The 22,940-nt window shown below is 45.7% G+C and overlaps 1 protein-coding gene, 1 long non-coding RNA gene and 1 other non-coding gene across 5 annotated transcripts in view; 2 read left to right on the top strand and 1 right to left on the bottom strand.

Annotated features, from left to right (window-relative positions):
• Window positions 1–22,414, top strand: part of pdlim7 (PDZ and LIM domain 7) — a 58,083-nt gene extending 35,669 nt beyond the window's left edge. For 2 of the 3 annotated variants that reach the window (XM_029720276.1, XM_029720284.1), the window contains exons 4-9: window positions 8,879–8,906; window positions 17,323–17,333; window positions 17,668–17,712; window positions 19,961–20,115; window positions 21,236–21,272; window positions 22,178–22,414. In XM_029720276.1, coding sequence (XP_029576136.1) covers window positions 8,879–8,906; window positions 17,323–17,333; window positions 17,668–17,712; window positions 19,961–20,115; window positions 21,236–21,272; window positions 22,178–22,274 — 373 coding nt within the window. In that variant the 3' untranslated portion in view covers window positions 22,275–22,414. Of the gene's footprint in view, window positions 1–8,878; window positions 8,907–10,268; window positions 10,483–17,322; window positions 17,334–17,667; window positions 17,713–19,960; window positions 20,116–21,235; window positions 21,273–22,177 lie in introns of those variants that run through there. The other variant, XM_029720280.1, reaches the window with a different exon arrangement.
• On the top strand, window positions 10,789–13,325 carry LOC115166420 (uncharacterized). The gene is made up of 2 exons (XR_003870321.1): window positions 10,789–12,425; window positions 12,629–13,325. It is a non-coding gene; the product is annotated as an uncharacterized LOC115166420 (long non-coding RNA).
• trnaa-ugc (transfer RNA alanine (anticodon UGC)) lies at window positions 13,629–13,701 on the bottom strand. The gene has a single exon. It is a non-coding gene; the product is annotated as a tRNA-Ala (tRNA).
• Window positions 22,415–22,940: the final 526 nt, after the last annotated feature.

Below are 22,940 nucleotides of genomic sequence, written 5' to 3'. Positions count from 1 at the left end.
GATATTACGGCCTGCCTGAGTCCATCAAGAAGGTTTAGAGTGACTCCAAACTATTCAGCTTTCCATTCTGACACCTCGCTCGCTCACTCGCCCTTTCTCTCTCTCTCTCTCTCTCTCTCTCGCTCGCCCTTTTTCTCTCTCTCTCTCTCGCTCGCTCGCCCTTGCTCTCGCTCCCTCCCCCCCCGACACATATGGAAAAATCTGAAGTGCTGAATTGACAGTCTTCCTTCTTGAAGAGGTCACGTAACAGCCTCAACCGAAAGCCTAAAAAAGGAGTGAGTGTGTCTGAGGAGGGAGACTGTAACTACCTCATCCGTTTGTGAGGGAGAGAGAGGGAGAGAGAGAGAGAGAAACTCATATGTCTGTGATTTAATAGATGAGTAATGAAAACCGACATGTGGTCTGCATCCGAAATAGAACCCTATTCCCTTCAAAGTGCACTCTGGGGCCTGGTCATAAAGTAGGGCACTATCTGCCTCTATAGTGGAGCAGCGGTGTAAGGCACTGCAGCGCAGCACTAGCGGCGTCACTACAGACCCGGGTTTGATCCCAGGCTTTGTCGCAGCCGGCCGCGACCGGAAGTCCAATGAGGCGGCGCACAAATTGTACACCAACTGGTTACCCAGAATGACCCAAGCCCAGACCTGTACACCAGTTAACTGGTTACACAGAATGACCCAAGCCCAGACCTGTACACCAGTTAACTGGTTACACAGAATGACCCAAGCCCAGACCTGTACACCAGTTAACTGGTTACAACATTTTGACTGGCACTTTCTCATCCCATCCTACAAAGGAGAGAGAACCCTCAGAAATGTTTGCATCATAGTCCAAAAGCACTGGCTTTTCCAAAAGGTTCTGCATGCTTCTCAAATTGAGATACAGTACTTGGACTAAGTGGCATAGCTAGGCCAGAAGAAAAATGTACTCCTTTTTAGTTGACCCCAGAATTCTTTGCTTTTTGCTCTAAGGACAGGACATACATTTTTTAACCAAACTAATGCCGACACAGCTAGTGTTGGGGCATCGTCTACACTGATAATGTGTAGGACATTCAGACTAATGCCGACACAGCTATATCAATGTAACACATGTACCAGCACGTAAAACCCCAATGATTAGGAAATGGGCATAAACGCACGGGGCTTTTGTAGGTAGGCCAACGCACGGGGCTTTTGTAGGTAGGCCAACGCACGGGGCTTTGCAGGCCAACATCATCCCAGGTGCGCCACATCATCTGACAATCCTCCCAGGCCCACTGGCCTGTAACAAGCAGACTACCAAACAGCAGATCTCAGTAGACCGAGTGGGAGGGACATCACAGGTGCTATTTGTGACGATGCCTAATACCCTGACTACACCGCTCGCGTCGCGTGCGTTGCAAAAATAAATTTAGAAATCTATGTTATTCAATTATTGCACCCACACTGCTCGCGCGCGTCAACTAGCGTCTGCGTTGCCATGGGATAAAATAGAAGTCATTCCTATTTCTGATGCAGATCGCACTGCAAGTCCTGCCTCTCCCATCTCCTCATTGGTTTATAGAAGCAGATACCAATGTGCCATCTCCTCATTGGTTATACCCACGTGGGTGACTGAAATACGAACTTTGTTACCTGTCGTCGTGGTAATACTATGAAAGTTTAGATGCCAATCACCATATAAGTTCAAAGATGAAAAAGCCCGGGAGGAGGGGAGATGACTAGAAACGATTCGGTTGACCGTTTTATGTGTGGATTAATTGTCAGAGTAGAGGACCTTGTGCATTTCAGGTAAAATAACAACTCAAGGTTTATATCCCAGGACAAATTAGCTAGCAACAGCAAGCTAAATTGCCATAAATGTTTAATGCTTTTCGACCTGTCCCCAAATGAATGTAATTTGGTTCAGAGTTTGTTTTGATATTTTAACCTGTGTGCCGTGATCGCGTTTGGTGTGGCGGGACAAAATACATTTATGCAAGATGGCGCACATGCGCAGCCGGTTTGGGTTCCGTGTTCTCCTCTTCTCTAAAATATGTTGTGAAGATATGGGTCACCACCACTGCATGCGTTGTTTGATTGTGTGTTGAGTTTCTCAGTCGTAGGTGTTGGTTGTAAAGGATTAGGCAGGTCTGTACTCGTCAGTAGTGAATCTGATGTCACACTAGACAGACCTGTCTTTCTCACTCACTCACTCACTCACTCACTCACCAGTTTCCTCCCCGTATAACCCCAACGCCTTCTTTAGAAGAACAATTGTAAATCACACGGATTCTTCCTCCTACCCGTGACCCTCACCCCTCTCTTCCTCAACCCCTCTCTGTCACAATAGACAATAAGCTCCCGTTGAGTTGCATTAGGCTGAAACATGTCTCTTTTAATGCTGGATATGAGCTGTTCTATCCTGTTTGTCTCTCAGGGTTTGGAGGACCTTCCACAGTTTGGTTTTCAGATGAGTTAGGAGGACAGTTTTATGACTGAATGATGGTGTGTATTGGCTTTGGTTTGGGGCCTCGTTTTATATTCCACGGCTATGATGAAGTATCGTCCTAGTTTTTAGGATGCGGTCCTCTCCTCTGTCGCTCAGTTGATAGAGCATGGTGCTTGTAATACCAGACTAGTGTGTTCGATTCCCGGGTCCACCCATAGGTAAATGTATGACTAAGTCACTTTGGATAAAAGCATCTGCTGAATGGCATATATTGTTGTTTTTATATATATATAATCCAGGCTGTATTACATCCGGCCGTGACTGGGAGTCCCACAGGGCTGCGCACAATTGGCCCAGCGTCGTCCGGGTTTGGCCGGTGTAGGCCGTCATTGTAAATAAGAATTTGTTGTTATTAACTGCCTCGTTAAATGTGTGTGTGTGTGTGTGTACACGATTAAAAAAAAAAAATATTTAAAAAAATTCTAGCAAGTGAGTAGAATAACAAAGTGAGGGTCTGCGTCACCACGGCCCTCTGGTCCAAAGTAGTACACTACTATAGGGTGTACATCCTAGTGAAGGAAACTGGGCTCCACCCAGTAATATATCACTGATCATCTAGAGACGGACACAATAGGGTTGTGTGTCACTGTTCCACTGGCAACACTCCGTGTGTGGTGGTGATGATGATGATGATGATGATGATGATGATGATGATTGTGTGGGATTTCATCGTTCACATTTGTTCACAGTCCCCTATTTTGTGCAAAGCTGTCATCAAGGCAAAGGGTTGTTCTTTGAAGAATCTCAAATATATATAAAATATATTTTGATTTAACGCTTTTTTTGTTGTTGTTGGTTACTACATTATTCCATATGTGTTATTTCATAGTTTTATTCACTATTATTCTGTAGAAATAAAGGAAAATCCCTTGAATGAGTAAGTGTGTCCAAACCTTTGACTGTATGTGACCTTGAAAAGAGAAGAATGCTATGGGTTAGTCGGAAAGAGACATTATCTCTGGAATCACTGACTGGTGTTTGGCAGTCGCACAATGTCTCCATCCCAAATGGCCCCCTATTCCCTACGTAGACTATGGTTTGTGTGTCTATTTAAAAGTAATCGGTAATTACAGTTAGACGATACGAATATAATTATAAACTAAAAACATAAAGTTCGAGCCCTGAATGCTGATTTGGCTGACAGCCGTGGTATATCAGCTCTAATTACGTTGTTAAACAGTTTTTATAATGGCAATAATTACACTTGTGCAATAAGAATACAATTAGAAACTGGTACATACCAGAAATCTGCACAACAAAAATAATAGTCTTAACAGCGCAGAAATATCACTTCTATGACGACATACAAATGTACATCGAGAGAGAGAGCATACTTAAATTCACACAGGACACCGGATAAGACAGGAGAAATACTCCAGATATAACAGCTTGACCCTAGCCCCACGACTCACAAACTATTTCAGCACAAAACCAACTTACCGTCCTGAGACAAGGCCGAGTATATCCCACGAAGATCTCCCCCCACGGCAAGAACCCGAGGGGGGCGCCAACCCGAACAGGAAGACCACGTCAGTGACTCAACCCACTCAAGTGATGCACCCCTCCTAGGGACGGCATGGAAGAGCACCAGTAAGCCAGTGACTCAGCCCCCGTAATAGGGTTAGAGGCAGAGAATCCCAGTGGAAAGAGGGGGAACCGGCCAGGCAGAGACAGCAAGGGCGGTTCGTTGCTCCAGTGCCTTTCCGTTCACCTTCACACTCCTGGGCCAGACTATACTCAATCATAGGACCTACTGAAGAGATGAGTCTTCAATAAAGACTTAAAGGTCGAGACCGAGTCTGCGTCTCTCGCATGGGTAGGCAGACCATTCCATAAAAATGGAGCTCTATAGGAGAAAGCCCTACCTCCAGCTGTTTGCTTAGAAATTCTAGGGACAGTAAGGAGGCCTGTGTCTTGTGACCGTAGCGTACGTGTAGTTATGTACGGCAGGACCAAATCAGAAAGATAGGTAGGAGCAAGCCCATGTAATGCTTTGTAGGTTAGCAGTAGATCAATGTGCAGAGGTACTAGGCATCAGGATAGATAATAATAAGGTATTTGAGGTAGATATGTACATGAAGGCAGGGTAAAGTGACTAGGCATCAGGATAGATAATAATAAGGTATTTGAGGTAGATATGTACATGAAGGCAGGGTAAAGTGACTAGGCATCAGGATAGATAATAATAAGGTATTTGAGGTAGATATGTACATGAAGGCAGGGTAAAGTGACTAGTCATCAGGATAGATAATAATAAGGTATTTGAGGTAGATATGTACATGAAGGCAGGGTAAAGTGACGAGACATCAGGATAGATAATAATAAGGTATTTGAGGTAGATATGTACATGAAGGCAGGGTAAAGTGACTAGACATCAGGATAGATAATAATAAGGTATTTGAGGTAGATATCTACATGAAGGCAGGGTAAAGTGACTAGGATAGATAATAATAAGGTATTTGAGGTAGATATGTACATGAAGGCAGGGTAAAGTGACTAGGCATCAGGATAGATAATAATAAGGTATTTTTAGGTAAATATCTACATGAAGTTAGGGTGGATGATCATGATTAATAATAATAAAATAAAGAGCAGTGTAGCAGCAGCAAATGATGAGTGTAAAGTGTACATATGAAGTGTGTTTGTGTACGGTCAGTGCACGATAGTCGGTACAGATCGTTTTGGTTACCATTAATTAACCATTTAGCAGTCTGGCTATTTAGCGGTCTTTTGGCTTGGGTGTGGTGGCTGTCTCGGCGCCTGTTGGTCCGAAAGCCGACACTCTGGTACAGTTTGCCGGACAATAGCAGAGTGAACCATCTGTTGCCTGAGTCTTTGTCAGTTTTTTGGGCCTTCCTCTGACACGCCTGATTATAGAGGTCCTGGATGGCAGGGAGCTCGGCCCTAGTGATGTCAGTCATGTACTGGGCTGTCCGCGCCAGCGTCTGTAGCGTTTTGTGGTCAAGGGAGGTGCATTTGCCATACATACCAAGCGGTGATGCATCCAGTCAAGATGCTCTCGATGGTGCAACTGTATAACTTTTTTGAGGATTTGAAGGCCCATGCCAAATCATCTTTTTAGCCTCCCGAGCGGGAAGAGGTGCCGCCGTGCCCTCTTCACGACTGTGCAGCTGTGGACTATGTTAAGTCCTTAGTGATGTGGATGTCAAGGAACTTGAAGCTTTCGACCCTCACCACAACATCCCCGTCGATGTGGATGGGGGCGTGCTCTCCACTCTCCTATAGTCCACGTTAAGCTCCTTGGTCTTACTGATGTTGAGGGAGAGGTTGTTGTCCTGGCACCGCACAGCCAGGCCACTGACCTCCTCCCGGTTGGCTGTCTCATCGTTGCTGGTGATCAGGCCTACTACCGGCGTGTCGTCAGCAAACTTGACGGTGTTGGAGTCTTGTGTGGCTACGCAATTGGGTGACCAAGGAGTACAGGAAGGGACTAAGCACACACCCCTGAGGGGCCCCCATGTTGAGGGTCAGCGTGACGAAGGTGTTGTTGCCTACCCTTACCACCTGCGGCCGGCCAGTCCCGTCAGCAAGTCCAGGACCCAGTTGCAGAGGGAGGTGTCCAGTCCCAGGTTCCTAAGGTTGATGACGAGCTTGGAGGGGACAATGGTGTTGGAACGCTGAGCTGTAGTCAATGAACAGAATTCTCACATATGTATTCCTCTTATTTAGGTGGGTGAGGGCAGTGTAGAGTGCAATTGGGATTGCGTCGTAGTTCACTGTATAGGGAACGGGGTGTCATTTGGGACGATTTAGGCTAATATATGCTTAACCCTATATCAGCCAGTGAAATATTTAACAGGGATAGGGACCGAGGACTAGCCTGATCCCAGATCTGGCTGTGCTGTCTTGCCAACTCCTGACCATTTGAGTTAACAGGACAGCACAAACAGATCTAGGACCAGGTTAGCAGAGGACAGGAATGTTAAAGGATAGGGACAGGAATGTTAAAGGATAGGGGCGGAGGACAGGAATGTTAAAGGATAGGGGCGGAGGACAGGAATGTTAAAGGATAGGGGCAGAGGACAGGAATGTTAAAGGATAGGGACGGAGGACAGGAATGTTAAAGGATAGGGGCAGAGGACAGGAATGTTAAAGGATAGGGACGGAGGACAGGAATGTTAAAGGATAGGGGCGGAGGACAGGAATGTTAAAGGATAGGGACAGGAATGTTAAAGGATAGGGGCAGGAATGTTAAAGGATAGGGACAGGAATGTTAAAGGATAGGGCCGGAGGACAGGAATGTTAAAGGATAGGGGCGGAGGACAGGAATGTTAAAGGATAGGGACAGGAATGTTAAAGGATAGGGACGGAGGACAGGAATGTTAAAGGATAGGGGCGGAGGACAGGAATGTTAAAGGATAGGGGCGGGGGACAGGAATGTTAAAGGATAGGGCCGGAGGACAGGAATGTTAAAGGATAGGGGCGGAGGACAGGAATGTTAAAGGATAGGGACAGGAATGTTAAAGGATAGGGGCGGAGGACAGGAATGTTAAAGGATAGGGACAGGAATGTTAAAGGATAGGGACGGAGGACAGGAATGTTAAAGGATAGGGGCGGAGGACAGGAATGTTAAAGGATAGGGACAGGAATGTTAAAGGATAGGGTCAGGAATGTTAAAGGATAGGGACGGAGGACAGGAATGTTAAAGGATAGGGGCGGAGGACAGGAATGTTAAAGGATAGGGACGGAGGACAGGAATGTTAAAGGATAGGGGCGGAGGACAGGAATGTTAAAGGATAGGGACAGGAATGTTAAAGGATAGGGACGGAGGACAGGAATGTTAAAGGATAGGGGCGGAGGACAGGAATGTTAAAGGATAGGGACAGGAATGTTAAAGGATAGGGTCAGGAATGTTAAAGGATAGGGACGGAGGACAGGAATGTTAAAGGATAGGGGCGGAGGACAGGAATGTAAAAGGATAGGGGCGGAGGACAGGAATGTTAAAGGATAGGGACGGAGGACAGGAATGTTAAAGGATAGGGGCAGGAATGTTAAAGGATAGGGACAGGAATTTTAAAGGATAGGGACGGAGGATAGGAATGTTAAAGGATAGGGACGGAGGACAGGAATGTTAAAGGATAGGGACGGAGGACAGGAATGTTAAAGGATAGGGGCGGAGGACAGGAATGTTAAAGGATAGGGGCGGAGGACAGGAATGTTAAAGGATAGGGGCGGAGGACAGGAATGTTAAAGGATAGGGACAGGAATGTTAAAGGATAGGGACGGAGGACAGGAATGTTAAAGGATAGGGACGGAGGACAGGAATGTTAAAGGATAGGGGCGGAGGACAGGAATGTTAAAGGATAGGGGCGGAGGACAGGAATGTTAAAGGATAGGGGCGGAGGACAGGAATGTTAAAGGATAGGGATGGAGGACAGGAATGTTAAAGGATAGGGTCAGGAATGTTAAAGGATAGGGACGGAGGACAGGAATGTTAAAGGTTAGGGACGGAGGACTGTGGAGTCAAAGGGATTGAGAGGGATGCTTGTGATTGCTATGGAGAGGCACTCCCATTATAAAGCCTAGAGAATGATAATTTGAATATCAGGTACCCTACCCACTTAGGGCCTCAGTGTTAGGAAGTAATAATGAGGTACCTGGGGCCTCGGTGTTAGGAAGTAATGATGAGGTACCTGGGGCCTCGGTGTTAGGAAGTAATGATGAGGTACCTGGGGCCTCAGTGTTAGGAAGTAATGATGAGGTACCTGGGGCCTCAGTGTTAGGAAGTAATGGTGGTTCACTTTACTATTTTTGGGAGACGAGGTGTAATTCTAACTATTTTTGGGAGACGAGGTGTAATTCTAACTATTTTTGGGAGACGAGGTGTAATTCTAATTTTGGATATTTGGGATTAGTGCATATTTAACCCTTAAATCGAGACAAATATGAATTTGTTTGTTGGAATTAGTTCCCTGCATTTTAAGACATCGGAAAAACTAGATTTTTGATTATGGTAACTAAGCCTATATAATAACATTTATTCTCCATCAAGCAAGTTCTTCATAACTAACCAAAGTTATAATAAAAACAAACTATACACCATAGACTGTTTAATATTCATAAATGTCCTGCAAATTAAACGAAGTTAGACCCTGAGAAGTTGATGTTTCTATTTCAGAACTGTTCCCAAATGTCCATATTGAGGTCCACGTTGAACACTGCTCCTTGAATATGTAAATGCAGCAAACAAGGGTTTATTTTTACGCAGAACAAAGAACTTAAACTATCTGAGAAGTGTTGAGGTCGAGTTTTAACTTTTAATTTCAAATGCAGAAAAGGATACATTCAGACTTTTTTTTTATATAAATGTAAAGTTTTATAGGATCTACCGCTGTGGCGTTCTAACTTTCTTTTTTAACACTTATTTTCCCATCTTTTCTTTCAGAGCTTTCCATGCGGGTGGCGATCAGAAGGTAAGAGTGTCTGGTTTTGCATCCCAAACACCACCTTATTCCCTGTATGGTGCACTACTCTATAAGGGCTCAGGTCAAAAGTAGTAAACTATACATGGAAAAGGGTTTCAGATTTACATTTAATGTCTGTGTTGTCTTAACCTCACACCTCCTGAAACCCTGTAAATGGTGATGCATCTGCAATGTGAATCAGCAGAGCCCTGTCTTCACTAGGCAGTGACTAAACGGTCAAGTCCTATGTCTCTTTAATAGTCCAAAACATTTGTTACCCTGTCTATGATAGTGCTTACATACAGCTTCCCCTACAGGCTGTTATTGCATTGTGGTGGCGGGATGAGAGGAATTCACTTTGTTTGCCTCTAAGTGGCGTCTCTTAACAACCTACACCGTCACCTTGCATTTAAAAGTCTTTCAGTCATTCTGATTCAATTCCTCCCTCCCCTCCATCAGACTGGCAGCTGGCTCACAGCACACATTGCATAAGCAGCAGCCAGTTCTAAGTTTTGACGTTTGTTTGTTGAATGAAATGATAATAGTAGTCCTTATACACGTGTGTATGTGTGACCCTAAAGAGCGTTGTGCAATCCCAGACTCAAGGCAACATAACATTATCGTAACAGTTTTTTCCATTTCAACCCAAATGTATTCATTATCATGCAAAGTTCATAGTTCAAAGCCTTATTACAGAAATACAGTGTTATTTTGTATTGGAAGGCAGTATACATTTAAACATCTTACCCCTAAGTGGACATTCTGTCATAACATCCTCTCTGACACACTGAGAAATCCCAGCTGAGGAAAACACAGTGTAACTTTAAAAGTTCATTTTTGGAAATCTATTTTAAGTGTTAAGTGTCATATCCAAGCAAACAGACAGATCCTCAGTGGCACAAACTTCAGCTTTCCAAGATAACATGGTTGCTTTCCAAATGGCTCTCTATTCCCTACGTAGTGCACTTACTATGGGTAGTCAATGGGTCAAAAGTAGTGCACTTACTCTGGGTAGTCAATGGGTCAGAGGTAGTGAATAGGTGAATAGGTTGCCATTTGGGACACAGGTCAAACAGTTGGTTGCGTTCACACTTCTTCAGCCTCTCCTCCCTCCACACAGAGAGACAGAGCTGGCCTTGGCAACACCTATTGATGTTCTGAGCCATGTTGAGGCTAACAGAGCTGGTTTTTAGCAGATAATATGATACTGTCTGCTGTGTGTGGACAGATGTTATTTTTTTTGTGTGTTTGTGTGTGTGTGTGTCGTACATTACCACACAATTTATGCATATGTGTGTTTTTGTCTAACTGCATGTTATTTGCTATGGGTTTTCCCCCCCTGTGTCTCCCCCCCCCCCCCACACCCTGTAGGATTCGTTCGCCCCCGCCTCCGTTCAGCCAAAATACTCCTTTGCCCCCAGCACCGCTATCAACAAGATGGCGCGGCCATTCACGCCTGGCGGCGGTAACACGGTCATTAAACCGGTGGCGTACGCCCCTAAAGTTAACACCCCGGCCTCAGCGGCCCCCGCCAGCATGCTACAGCCACACAACGGGTAGGTACACCAAACAAACAAACAGACAAACAAACAACCATGCAAACCAACTCAACTCTCAAAGACTAAATGTTTTCACGGTGTTTGGGTTGTGAAACGAGTCACTCTGGATTCATGTGGAAGGGTGATTTCTGTATTTATTTCATATCTGAATCATTCAGGGATCTCTCTGGGGAGGAGAAATTGCTGACTGCACCTTTAAGAGTGAAGGTTGAGTTTTATTTAACTAGGGAAGTCCGTTAAGAACAAATTCTTTATTTACAACGACGGCCTACTCTGGCCAAACCCGGACGGGCCAATTGTGCGCCGCCCTATGGGACTCCCAATCACGACTGGATGTGATACAGCCTGGATTCAAACCAGGGACTGTAGTGACACCTCTTGCTCTGAGATGCAGTGCCTTAGACCTTTGCGCCAGTCGAGAGCCCAAATGATGATCTGATCAGAAGAGGCCTTCCCCTGGTCTGTTGGGACCAGGCTGTTGAGTAGAATACAGGAAATAAAATGTACTTCCCATCAGCCTAATTCTCTCCACAGTGTAGTCATTATTCTTGCGTTAATATTTCTAAGTGACAATGTTGTACGTCTGTCTAAAAAGTCAGTTTTTTTACTTTCTCATTTAGTTCTGGTAGGAAGAGCCGTGTGTTCTCTTGTCCAGGGGTTCCCAAACGGTTTCATTCAGGCCCCTCGTCCATCATTGGGGAACGTCCCGCTCCAGGGTGGTGTTTTTGTAACTCAGCGCACCCTCGCTCCAGGGTGATGTTTTTGTAACTCAGCGCACCCTCGCTCCAGGGTGATGTTTTTGTAACTCAGCGCACCCTCGCACCAGGGTGATGTTTTTGTAACTCAGCGCACCCTCGCTCCAGGGTGATGTTTTTGTAACTCAGCGCACCCTCGCTCCAGGGTGATGTTTTTGTAACTCAGCGCACCCTCGCTCCAGGGTGATGTTTTTCTAACTCAGCGCACCCTCGCTCCAGGGTGATGTTTTTGTAACTCAGCGCACCCTCGCACCAGGGTGATGTTTTTCTAACTCAGCGCACCCTCGCTCCAGGGTGATGTTTTTCTAACTCAGCGCACCCTCGCTCCAGGGTGATGTTTTTCTAACTCAGCACACCCTCGCTCCAGGGTGATGTTTTTGTAACTCAGCGCACCCTCGCACCAGGGTGATGTTTTTGTAACTCAGCGCACCCTCGCACCAGGGTGATGTTTTTGTAACTCAGCGCACCCTCGCTCCAGGGTGATGTTTTTGTAACTCAGCGCACCCTCGCTCCAGGGTGATGTTTTTGTAACTCAGCGCACCCTCGCTCCAGGGTGATGTTTTTGTAACTCAGCGCACCCTCGCACCAGGGTGATGTTTTTGTAACTCAGCGCACCCTCTATTTATAATACCGCTGTCCATAGCTGAGTCCCAAATGGCACCCTATTCCCTATATAGTGCACTACTAAGAGGGCCTTGGGCAAAAGTAGTGCACTACATATGGAATAGAGTGCCATTTTTGGGACTGATGAATTGGTTAATCTCTGGCTTGCGTTAACCAGCTTTCAAACTGTCCCGTTCTGTTAGCTAAACTGGAATCATGCTGGAAGACATAGAAGTCATCATGGATTTCAGAAGTTTTTTAATTTCCCCCTCTTCCTAACTGTACTGTAGTTAAGTGTACACACGACCCACACCACAGACGGGGAGAATAGAACACCTGTATACCGCTTTACAAGGGTTTCTTAACGTCATTGGTTGTTTCTAAACAGTAGAAGGTTCTACGTCGACTGAAAGGACCCTTACGGGGAAAAGCCACATGGATTTCATGTGATCTAATGTGAAGTTCATGTGATAACATGTAAAGCAACATGTGTTTTTTTCTGTGAGAGGAGTACTGGTCACCTAAAACATGACTTAGTCTGTCAGGTCACCTGTAACATGACTTAGTCTGTCAGGAGTACTGGTCACCTGTAACATGACTTAGTCTGTCAGGTTACCTGGAACATGACTTAGTCTGTCAGGTCACCTGTAACATGACTTAGTCTGTCAGGTCACCTGTAACATGACTTAGTCTGTCAGGTCACCTGTAACATGACTTAGTCTGTCAGGTCACCTGTAACATGACTTAGTCTGTCAGGTCACCTGTAACATGACTTAGTCTGTCAGGTCACCTGTAACATGACTTAGTCTGTCAGGAGTACTGGTCACCTGTAACATGACCTAGTCTGTCAGGAGTACTGGTCACCTGTAACATGACCTAGTCTGTCAGGAGTACTGGTCACCTGTAACATGACCTAGTCTGTCAGGAGTACTGGTCACCTGTAACATGACCTAGTCTGTCAGGAGTACTGGTCACCTGTAACATGACCTAGTCTGTCAGGTTACCTGTAACATGACTTAGTCTGTCAGGTCACCTGTAACATGACTTAGTCTGTCAGGTCACCTGTAACATGACTTAGTCTGTCAGGTCACCTGTAACATGACTTAGTCTGTCAGGTCACCTGTAACATGACTTAGTCTGTCAGGTCACCTGTAACATGACTTAGTCTGTCAGGTCACCTGTAACATGACTTAGTCTGTCAGGTCACCTGTAACATGACTTAGTCTGTCAGGAGTACTGGTCACCTGTAACATGACTTAGTCTGTCAGGAGTACTGGTCACCTGTAACATGACTGTACGCTGAGAGTACAAAACATTATGAACATCTGCTCTTTCCATGACATAGACTGACCAGGTGAATCCAGGTGAAAGCTATGATCCCTTGTTGTTGTTGTCACTTGTTAAATCCAGTGTAGATGAAGGGGAGGAGACCGGTTAAATAATGATTTTAAGCCTTGAGACAATTTGAGACATGTATGTGTACCATTTGAGGGTGAATGGGCAAAACAAAATATTGAAGTGCTTTTTGAACGGGGTATGGTAGTAGGTTCTGGGTGTGACGGTTTGTGTTAAGAACTGCAACGCTCCACAGTTTCCTGTGTGTATCAAGAACGGTCCACCACCCAAAGGACATCCAGCCAACTTGACACAACTGTGGGAAGCATTGGAGTCAACATGGGGGCAGCATCCATGTGAAAAGCTTTCGACACCTTACATTTACATTTACATTTTAGTCATTTAGCAGACGCTCTTATCCAGAGCGACTTACAGTAGTGAATGCATACATTTCATACATTTATTTTTTTTCCGTACTGGTCCCCACGTGGGAATCGAACCCACAACCCTGGCGTTGCAAACACCATGCTCTACCAACTGAGCCACAGGGGACAGAGTCCATGCCCCGACGGGGGACTGGGGAAGTCTGACCAAGTGTTACTGTACGTTTTTTTTTGTTCTCCCAAATCTTGGTTGGAATATTCCAGGAGGGAGGAAGTAGGGAATCCAGAATCCTCTGATCAGGATTTCTGGGAAAACCAGGTAGTTTTGGGAAAGTTTGCAGCATCTTGCAACCCTTATTCTATGCCTGATACTTGGTACACAGTCTACGGTCACCGTGGTGTGTTGGCGATGGGATAGGAAGGGTTAACGTCTTTTTTGGTGAGGTCTAGATGTTGTCTGTGGCTGTATTTAGCTGTGCTGTGCTCAGGACCCTTCGCTTAGAATCTGCTGAGCTGTCAGAATGTTTTTTTTACTGTGGCGGTGCTGCGTTACCTAACTAGCCTTACTTGGAGAAGTCACATGGACCTGAAAGCCTGCCTTGTATAGTTCTTCTCATGCTTTCACTGTCTAAAACACTTCATGGAGAGACGGAGGTTAAAAAAAAACACTAGTTTACTCAAATTCAACTTTTTATGACGCATCATAAAGTTGTTATTAACAGTTACGACCACGTCTGTATTCTGTATAGCTCTTCTCATGCTCATTTCGGTGTCGCAAGCACGTCATACTGAGAAATTAGGGTTTATAACACTTCAAATTCAACCTGTGTTCTTCATAAGACAATTTTTTTGAATCTCTTAAATGAAGTCATACCAGTTTGTTGTGAACAGTTTGTTTCAAAGAAGCAGTACAAAGTTGTTGTGAAGAGTTTTTTTTAAAGACATAGTTAGTAGACTTTCCTTCAGCAGTCTCCCTCCAGTATGTTTTGTGGATTAGGTTGCCCACCACGATTCTAGACCGCGACTCCTTCACACAGCTGCTTTCTTTATGACAGAGACTAAATCATACCGAGTCTTGCTATTCCTGTTCAGGTCTAATCTGTGACTTGCTAAAGGGCAGGGTTGTTCGGGTCTGAGGGTGAATGGGTAAAACAAAATCTTGAAGTGCTTTTTGAACGGGGTATGGTAGTAGGTGCTGGGTCTACCGGTTTGTGTTAAGAACTGCAACGCTCCACAGTTTTTTTCGGTGTGTATCCAGAAAAAAAAAAAAGAGATGAATGTGAAATAACACTATTTAACGCATCAAATAAGCTTGTTGACCAATCAGGACCTCAAATATGAAATGTTTTAATGTCGTTTTTACACATTGATTACACTATCACTTCTATTTCATATGTAACAGCGATTCACCGATTATGTATATTATAATACTGGTAAAGCTAGCTAGTTGATGGATGCAAACAATGTTCTCTCCCGCAAAACGACACTGCTGGAATATATATCCCAACCCTGCAGGAAGGTATTCATTCTTCAGAAGATCAGGTTTAATTTGAGGTCTTTTCACTGCACAGTAGTAATCTAGTCAATGGGCGTACTAGGTAGTTTGGCATGGCTGGGTGATACCGAACAAAGCAGGGAATGTGTCCGATGTCTGGGCTTGTTGTATACTAGCAGGTCTGGTGTATTTGATTAGAGCTTTTTACCCTGCTGTCGTGATGCATCAGTCCAATGACACACCATTATTACACCATTATTACACCATTATTACATTATTATTACACCATTATTACTGTGTTGTTATTGAAGTGTGTACGCAATGGACATACAGTGCCTTCGGAAAGTATTCGGACCCCTTGACTTTTTCCACATTTTGTTACGTTACAGACTTATTCTAAAATTGATTCAATAAATTGTTTTCCTCAATCTACACACAATACCCCATAATCACAAAAACAGTTTTTTAGAAATGTTTGCTAATTTATTAAAAATGAAATGAAATATTACATTTACGTAAGTATTCAGACCCTTTACTCAGTACTTTGTTGAAGCACCTTTGGCAGTGATTACAGCCTCGAGTCTTCTTGGGTATGAAGCTACAAGCTTGGCAAACCTGTATTTGGGGAGTTTCTCCCATTCTTCTCTGTAGATCCTCTCAAGCTCTGTCAGGTTGGATGGGGAGCGTTGCTGCACAGCTATTTTCAGGTCTCTCCAGAGATGTTAGATTAGGTTCAAGCCCGGGCTCTGGCTGGGCCACTCAAGGACATTCAGAGACTTGTTCTGAAACCACTCCTGCATTATCTTGGATGTGTGGTTAGGGTCGTTGTCCTGTTGGAAGGTGAACCTTCGCCCTAGTCTGGAGGTCCTGAGTGCTCTGGAGCAGGTTTTCATCAAGGATCTCTCTGTACTTTCCTCCGTTCATCTTTGCCTCGATCTTGACTAGTGTATCAGTCTCTGACACTGAAAAACATCCCCACAGCATGATGCTCCCACCACCATGCTTTACCGTAGGGATGGTGCCAGGTTTCCTCCAGACGTGATGCATGGCATTCAAGCCAACGAGTTCAATCTTGCTTTCATCAGACCAGAGAATCTTGTTTCTCATTGTCTGAGATGGCAAACTCCAAGCAGGGCTGCCATGTGCCTTTCTAAAGCAACTCTATAGAGCTCAGTGACCATCGGGTTCTTGGTCACCTCCCTGACTAAGGCCCTTCTCCCCAGATTTCTCAGTTTGGCCGGGCGTCCAGCTCTAGGAAGAGTATTGGTGGTTCCAAACTTCTTCCATTTAAGAATGTTGAAGGCCACTGTGTTCTTGGGGACCTTCAATGCTGCAGAAATGTTTTTGTACTCTTCCGTGCCTCGACACAATCCTGTCTCTGAGCTCTATGGACAATTCCTTCGACCTCGTAGCTTGATTTTTGCTCTGACGTGCACTGTCAACTGTGGGACTTTATATAAACAGGTGTGTGCCTTTCCACATCATGTCCAATTGAATTTACCACAGGTGGACTCCAATCAAGTTGTAGAAACATCTCAAGGATGATCAATGGAAACAGGATGCACCTGAGCTCAATTTTGAGTCTCATTGCAAAGGGTCTGATTACTAATTTAAATAAGATATTTCTGTTTTTTATTTTGAATACATTGGCAAACATTTATAGGGTATTCTGTGTAGATTGTGGAGGATTTGTATTTATTTTTAGAATAAGGCTGTAACATAAGAAAATGTGGAAAGGTCAAGGGATCTGAATACTCCTCACTGTATTTGAGTTTCCGGTTGGTCGTAAATAAGTTAAGTTCTGCGCATAAATATTGGAATTTTACACCATTTGGTGGAATAAATATGTGGGCCAGATAATTATTGTAAAATAATATGTTTTCAATGACTTAACTAGTTAAACAAAGGTGTAATAAATAACTACGTTTTAGAAGTGAGGTAATCAGTCAATACAGACATCAACTTGAACCCGGCTCGGTTGGAGATCAGTGAGAGGACGATGGGGATGCTTGTCACACAGCCTGCCTGGTAGTTTTGTGTGAAAGTCACTGAGTCTGCGTCGTCAGAACACCCCATGCTGTGCATTTCTCTAACAGAACCCGTCAACAATGAAAGCCTGTGTATGTTTTCACCCCACTGCATGATACTCTGCATCCCACAACGACTCCGTCTCCTCACTGTTGACTGTTCTCTGCATCTATTGTTGTTTTTGTTCTTCCAAACTGTCGTCTTGTTTTTCCAAACTGACCCCCCCCCCCATCTCCTTCTCTCTTCTTCTCTTCTTTCACTCCGCAGATGGATGAGAAGTCAGTAAACTCTTTTTTTTTTACTTCCTTTTTACTTGAATGTTAAATCATAGTTTTCCTGTCCGTATCTGAGCTAGTGGTTGGTAATGATTAGTGAAGATCTTTCTCTTAACAGTTGTAACAGTAACATAAGTTCATTAATCATTGACTGGTCATTCATTCTTCAGAATTCTTCATCTATCAGTATTTCTCTCTTTCTCATGTAATTTCTTGTCCATTCTGTCTTCTCTTCCACCTGCCCTCCCTCTTCTCTTCGTCTCCCTCTTCCTCCTACCACTTCTCCCCTTTTTCTTCCTCCCTCCCTCCCTCCTCCTCTTCCTCCTCCCCCATACAGAGAGGATCAGCCTTTATATGACCACCAGAATTACCAACACGAGAAGTAAGAGACAGATGCATTATGGCCCAGCCTGTTTGACCGCTGGTCACTAGACAGCCATGTTAGAGAGGACATACTGGGTATGGTGTTAGAGAGGACATACTGGGTATGGTGTTAGAGAGGACATACTGGGTATGGTGTTAGAGAGGACATATTGGGTATGGTGTTAGAGAGGACATATTGGGTATGGTGTTAGAGAGGACATATTGGGTATGGTGTTAGAGAGGACATATTGGGTATGGTGTTAGAGAGGACATACTGGGTATGGTGTTAGAGAGGACATATTGGGTATGGCGTCGGAGAGGACATATTGGGTATGGCGTCGGAGAGGACATATTGGGTATGGCGTCGGAGAGGACATATTGGGTATGGCGTCGGAGAGGACATATTGGGTATGCGTCGAGAGTACTTGGGTATGGCGTCGGAGAGGACATATTGGGTATGGCGTCGGAGAGGACATACTGGGTATGGCGTCGGAGAGGACATACTGGGTATGGCGTCGGAGAGGACATACCGGGTATGGCGTCGGAGAGGACATACCGGGTATGGTGTCGGAGAGGACATACCGGGTATGGTGTTAGAGAGGACATACTGGGTATGGCGTCGGAGAGGACATATTGGAGGACATACACTACCAGTCAAAAGTTTGGACACACCTTCTCAAGGGTTTTTATTTATTTTTTACTATTTTCTACATTGTAGAATAATAGTGAAGATATCAAAACTATGAAATAACACATATGGAATCATGTAGTAACCAAAAAAGTGTAAAATAATCCAAATATGTTTTATATTTGAGATCCTTCAAAGTAGCCACCCTTTGCCTTGATGACAGCTTTGCACACTCTTGGCATTCTCTCAACCAACTTCATGAGGTAGTCACCTGGAATGTATTTCAATTAACAGGTGTGCCTTGTTAAAAGTTAATTTGTGGAATTTCTTTCCTTAATGCGTTTGAGCCAATCAGTTGTGTTGTGACAAGGTAGGGGTGGTATACAGAAGATAGCCCTATTTGGTTAAAGAGCAAGTCCATATTATGGCAAGAACAGCTCAAATAATCAAAGAGAAATGACAGTCCGTCATTACTTCAAGTAAGTCAATCTGGAAAATGTCAAGAACTTTTAAAGTTTTTTCAAGAGCAGTTGCAAAAACCTTCTAGCGCTATGAGGAAAACTGGGTCTCATGAGGACCGCCACAGGAAAGGAAGACCCAGAGTTACCTCTGCTGCAGAGGTTAAGTTCATTAGTTACCAGACTCATAAATTGCAGCCCAAATCAACTGTTCAGAGGAGACTGAGTGAATCAGGCCTTCATGGTCAAAATACTGCAAAGAAACCACTACTAAAGGACACCAATAAGAAGAAGAGACTTGCTTGGGCCAAGAAACACGAGCAATTGACATTAGACCGGTGGATATCTGTCCTTTGGTCTGATGAGTCCAAATTTGATATATTTTGTTCTAACTGCCGTGTCTTTGTGAGATGCAGAGTAGGTGAGCGGATGATCTCTGCATGTGTGGTTCTATTTGACCAAGAAGGAGAGTGATGGAGTGCTGCATCAGATGACCTGGCCTCCACAATCACCCAATCTCAACCCAATTGAGATGGTTTGGGATGAGTTTGACCGCAGAGTGAAGGAAAATCATCCAACAAGTGCTCATCATATGTGTAAACGCCTTCAAGACTGTTGGAAAAGCATTCCAGGTGAAGCTGGTTGAGAGAATGCCAAGAGTGTGCAAAGTATTCATCAAGGCAAAGGGTGGCTACTTTGAAGAATATAAAATATGTTTTGATTTGTTTAACACTTTTTAAAAAAATTTTTTTTTTAGCTGCTACCTAATTCCATATGTAGAAAATAGTTTTATAAAAAAAAAAAAACGAAAAAAACCCTTGATTAAGTAAGTGTGTCCAAACGTTTGACTGGTACTTTATGTCGGTTGAATATGACATGGGATTCATCCAAAATGGCACCCTATCCCCTATGTAGTGCACTACTTTTGACCAGGGATATAGGGCTAGGGTTTGTTGGTTATATACTGTATGTATGTGTCCATAAGTTAAATAATCAGTACTTGGTAATGTTTTATAATTATTAGCTATCATTCTTCGCTTGCACGTCGCTGGCTTCACGTCATGTCTGTGTGTAGGCGCGGTTTGTTAACGTTGTTGGAACATTGTGGGAACGTTGCGCGTGTACTGTGGTCCGTTGTTAACGTTATATTAACATTGTGGTGCCGTGGGGGTGTGTACTAGGCACGGTCTGCGGGTGGAAGGCATCCCCATGTTCATCCCCAACGACCGCAGCAAGAAGAGGCTGATCGAGGACACTCAGGATTGGCAGCCCCGCACAGGCACTACCCAGTCCCGCTCCTTCCGCATGCTGGCCCAGCTCACAGGCACCGACTACAGTAAGTCGGAGAGGGTGAGAGAGCGAGGTCGGAGAGGGAGCGAGGTCGGAGAGGGAGCGAGGTCGGAGAGGGAGCGAGGTCGGAGAGGGAGCGAGGTCGGAGAGGGAGCGAGGTCGGAGAGGGTGAGAGGGAGCGAGGTCGGAGAGGGTGAGAGAGCGAGGTCGGAGAGGGTGAGAGAGCGAGGTCGGAGAGGGTGAGAGCGAGGTCGGAGAGGGTGAGAGCGAGGTCGGAGAGGGTGAGAGCGAGGTCGGAGAGGGTGAGAGAGCGAGGTCGGAGAGAGAGCGAGGTCGGAGAGAGAGCGAGGTCGGAGAGGGTGAGAAAGCGAGGTCGGAGAGGGTTGAGAGAGCTGAAGGGTCGGGAGAGGGTGAGAGAGCGAGGGTCGGTGGAGGGGGGAGAGAGCGAGGTCGGTGAGGGGGAGGAGAGCGAGGTCGGAGAGGGTGAGAAGAGAAGCGAGGTCTGGGCAAGGAGGGAGAGGGAGCGAGGGGCGGTGAGGGAGCGAGGGCGGAGAGGAGAGCGATGGTCGGAGAGGGTGATGACGAGCGAGGTCGGAGAGGGTAGAGAGAGCGAGGTCGGAGAGAGGAAGCGAGGTCGGGAGAGAGAGCGAGGTCGGAGAGGGTGAGAGGAGCGAGGTCGGAGGAGGGAGCGAGGTCGGAGAGAGGAGCGAGGTCGGAGAGGTGTGAGAGAGCGAGGTCGGAGAAGGGTGAGAGAGCGAGGTCGGAGGAGAGGGTAGAGAGAGCGAGGTCGGAGAGGGTGAGAGAGCGAGGTCGGAGAGAGAGCGAGGTCGGTGAGAGAGCGAGGTCGGTGAGAGAGCGAGGTCGGTGAGAGAGCGAGGTCGGTGAGAGAGCGAGGTCGGAGAGAGGAGTAGAGCGAGGTCGGAGAGGGTGAGAGAGCGAGGTCGGAGAGAGAGCGAGGTCGGAGAGAGAGCGAGGTCGGAGAGGGTGAGAGAGCGAGGTCGGAGAGGGTGAGAGAGCGAGGTCGGTGAGGGTGAGAGAGTGAGGTCGGTGAGGGTGAGAGAGTGAGGGGTCGGTGGGGGGTTGTCAGTGGTCGAGAGGGGAAGAGTGAGTGATGTGGACAATGTCCTTTGGGCGTTCTGATACTGTGTTTCCCCTGGCTCTCTCAGTGCAGGACCCAGACGATGAGACAATGAAGAGGGCCAGGTAATCACCCTGTGTGTTTATAAAGCTATGTCTGTGTGTGATGTCTACAGCTGACTCTGGTATAGTCTGTGTTACAGCCATCTTTAAGCTTCAGCATGTGGTTTGGTGTGTGTGTGTGTGTGTGTGTGAGTTATACATGTGGTTTGGTGTGTGTGTGTGAGTTATACAGGTGGTTTGTTTTGTGTGTGTGTGTGTGTGTGTGTGTGTGTGAGTTATACAGGTGGTTTGGTGTGTGTGTGTGTGAGTTATACAGGTGGTTTGGTGTGTGAGTTATACAGGTGTGTGTGTGTGTGTGTGTGTGTGCGTTATACAGGTGGTTTGGTGTGTGTGTGTGTGTGTGTGTGTGTGTGTGTGAGTTATACAGCTGGTTTGGTGTTGTGTGTGTGTGAGTTATATAGGTGGTGTGTGTGTTGTTCCAGGACCACTTCAGTAGCTTTTCTCTGCCTCCATATTGAGTTGTGATGTAGTTTTCCCATTGCCCATTGCTTGGTGAGTTGTGATGTAGTTTTCCCATTGCCCATTGCTTGGTGAGTTGTGATGTAGTTTTCCCATTGCCCATTGCTTGGTGAGTTGTGATGTAGTTTTCCCATTGCCCATTGCTTGGTGAGTTGTGATGTAGTTTTCCCATTGCCCATTGCTTGGTGAATTGTGATGTAGTTTTCCCATTGCCCATTGCTTGGTGAGTTGTGATGTAGTTTTCCCATTGCCCATTGCTTGGTGAATTGTGATGTAGTTTTCCCATTGCCCATTGCTTGGTGAGTTGTGATGTAGTTTTCCCATTGCCCATTGCCCATTGCCCATTTCCCATTGCCCATTGCTTGGTGAGTTGTCTGCCTGTTACAGATATTTGCCTTTCTTCATTTCCTGTCAACTCTCTCTTCTCTTCTCTCTCTCGGGGCGGTTAGGGAAAAGTTCCTTACAGAGATTCAGAGTCCTCGTTACGCCCGTCTGAGGGACTGGCACCATGAGAGGTCCGCACGCGCCCTCAACATCAAGTCCTGAGCGTCACCATGGCAACGTGCAACGCAGGGCCGGGCCTGAGCCCTTGCCATCAGAACGACGACAACGACTAAAACGACAATAGCCCGATTATCCAGACAACAACACACACACCCCAGATGGCAACACACACACACACCCCAGACAACACACACACACACACACCCCAGACGACAACACACACACACACACCCCAGATGACAACACGCACACACACACACACACCCCAGATGACAACACGCACACACACACACACACCCCAGACGACAACAACACACACACACACCCCAGACAACACACACACACACACACCCCAGACGACAACACACACACACACACCCCAGATGACAACACGCACACACACACACACACCCCAGATGACAACACGCACACACACACACACACCCCAGACGACAACAACACACACACACACCCCAGACGACAACACACACACACACACCCCAGATGACAACACACACACACACACCCACCCCAGATGACAACACACACACACACACACCCCCCAGATGACAACACACACACACACACACCCCAGACATGCAGAGGGAAGAAGAAAAAAAACTGTTAAAATAGTAAAATAAAATATATATATAAAATAGAGGAATCTATGATCACTAAGCCATACGTGGAACCATTGCATACTGAGCC

The sequence above is a fragment of the Salmo trutta genome, chromosome 3, assembly GCF_901001165.1.
Source record: "Salmo trutta chromosome 3, fSalTru1.1, whole genome shotgun sequence".
Taxonomy (NCBI): Eukaryota; Metazoa; Chordata; class Actinopteri; order Salmoniformes; family Salmonidae; genus Salmo; species Salmo trutta.
The sequence above is the reverse complement of the archived record's forward strand: the minus strand, read 5'-3'. Positions and strand labels throughout refer to the sequence as shown.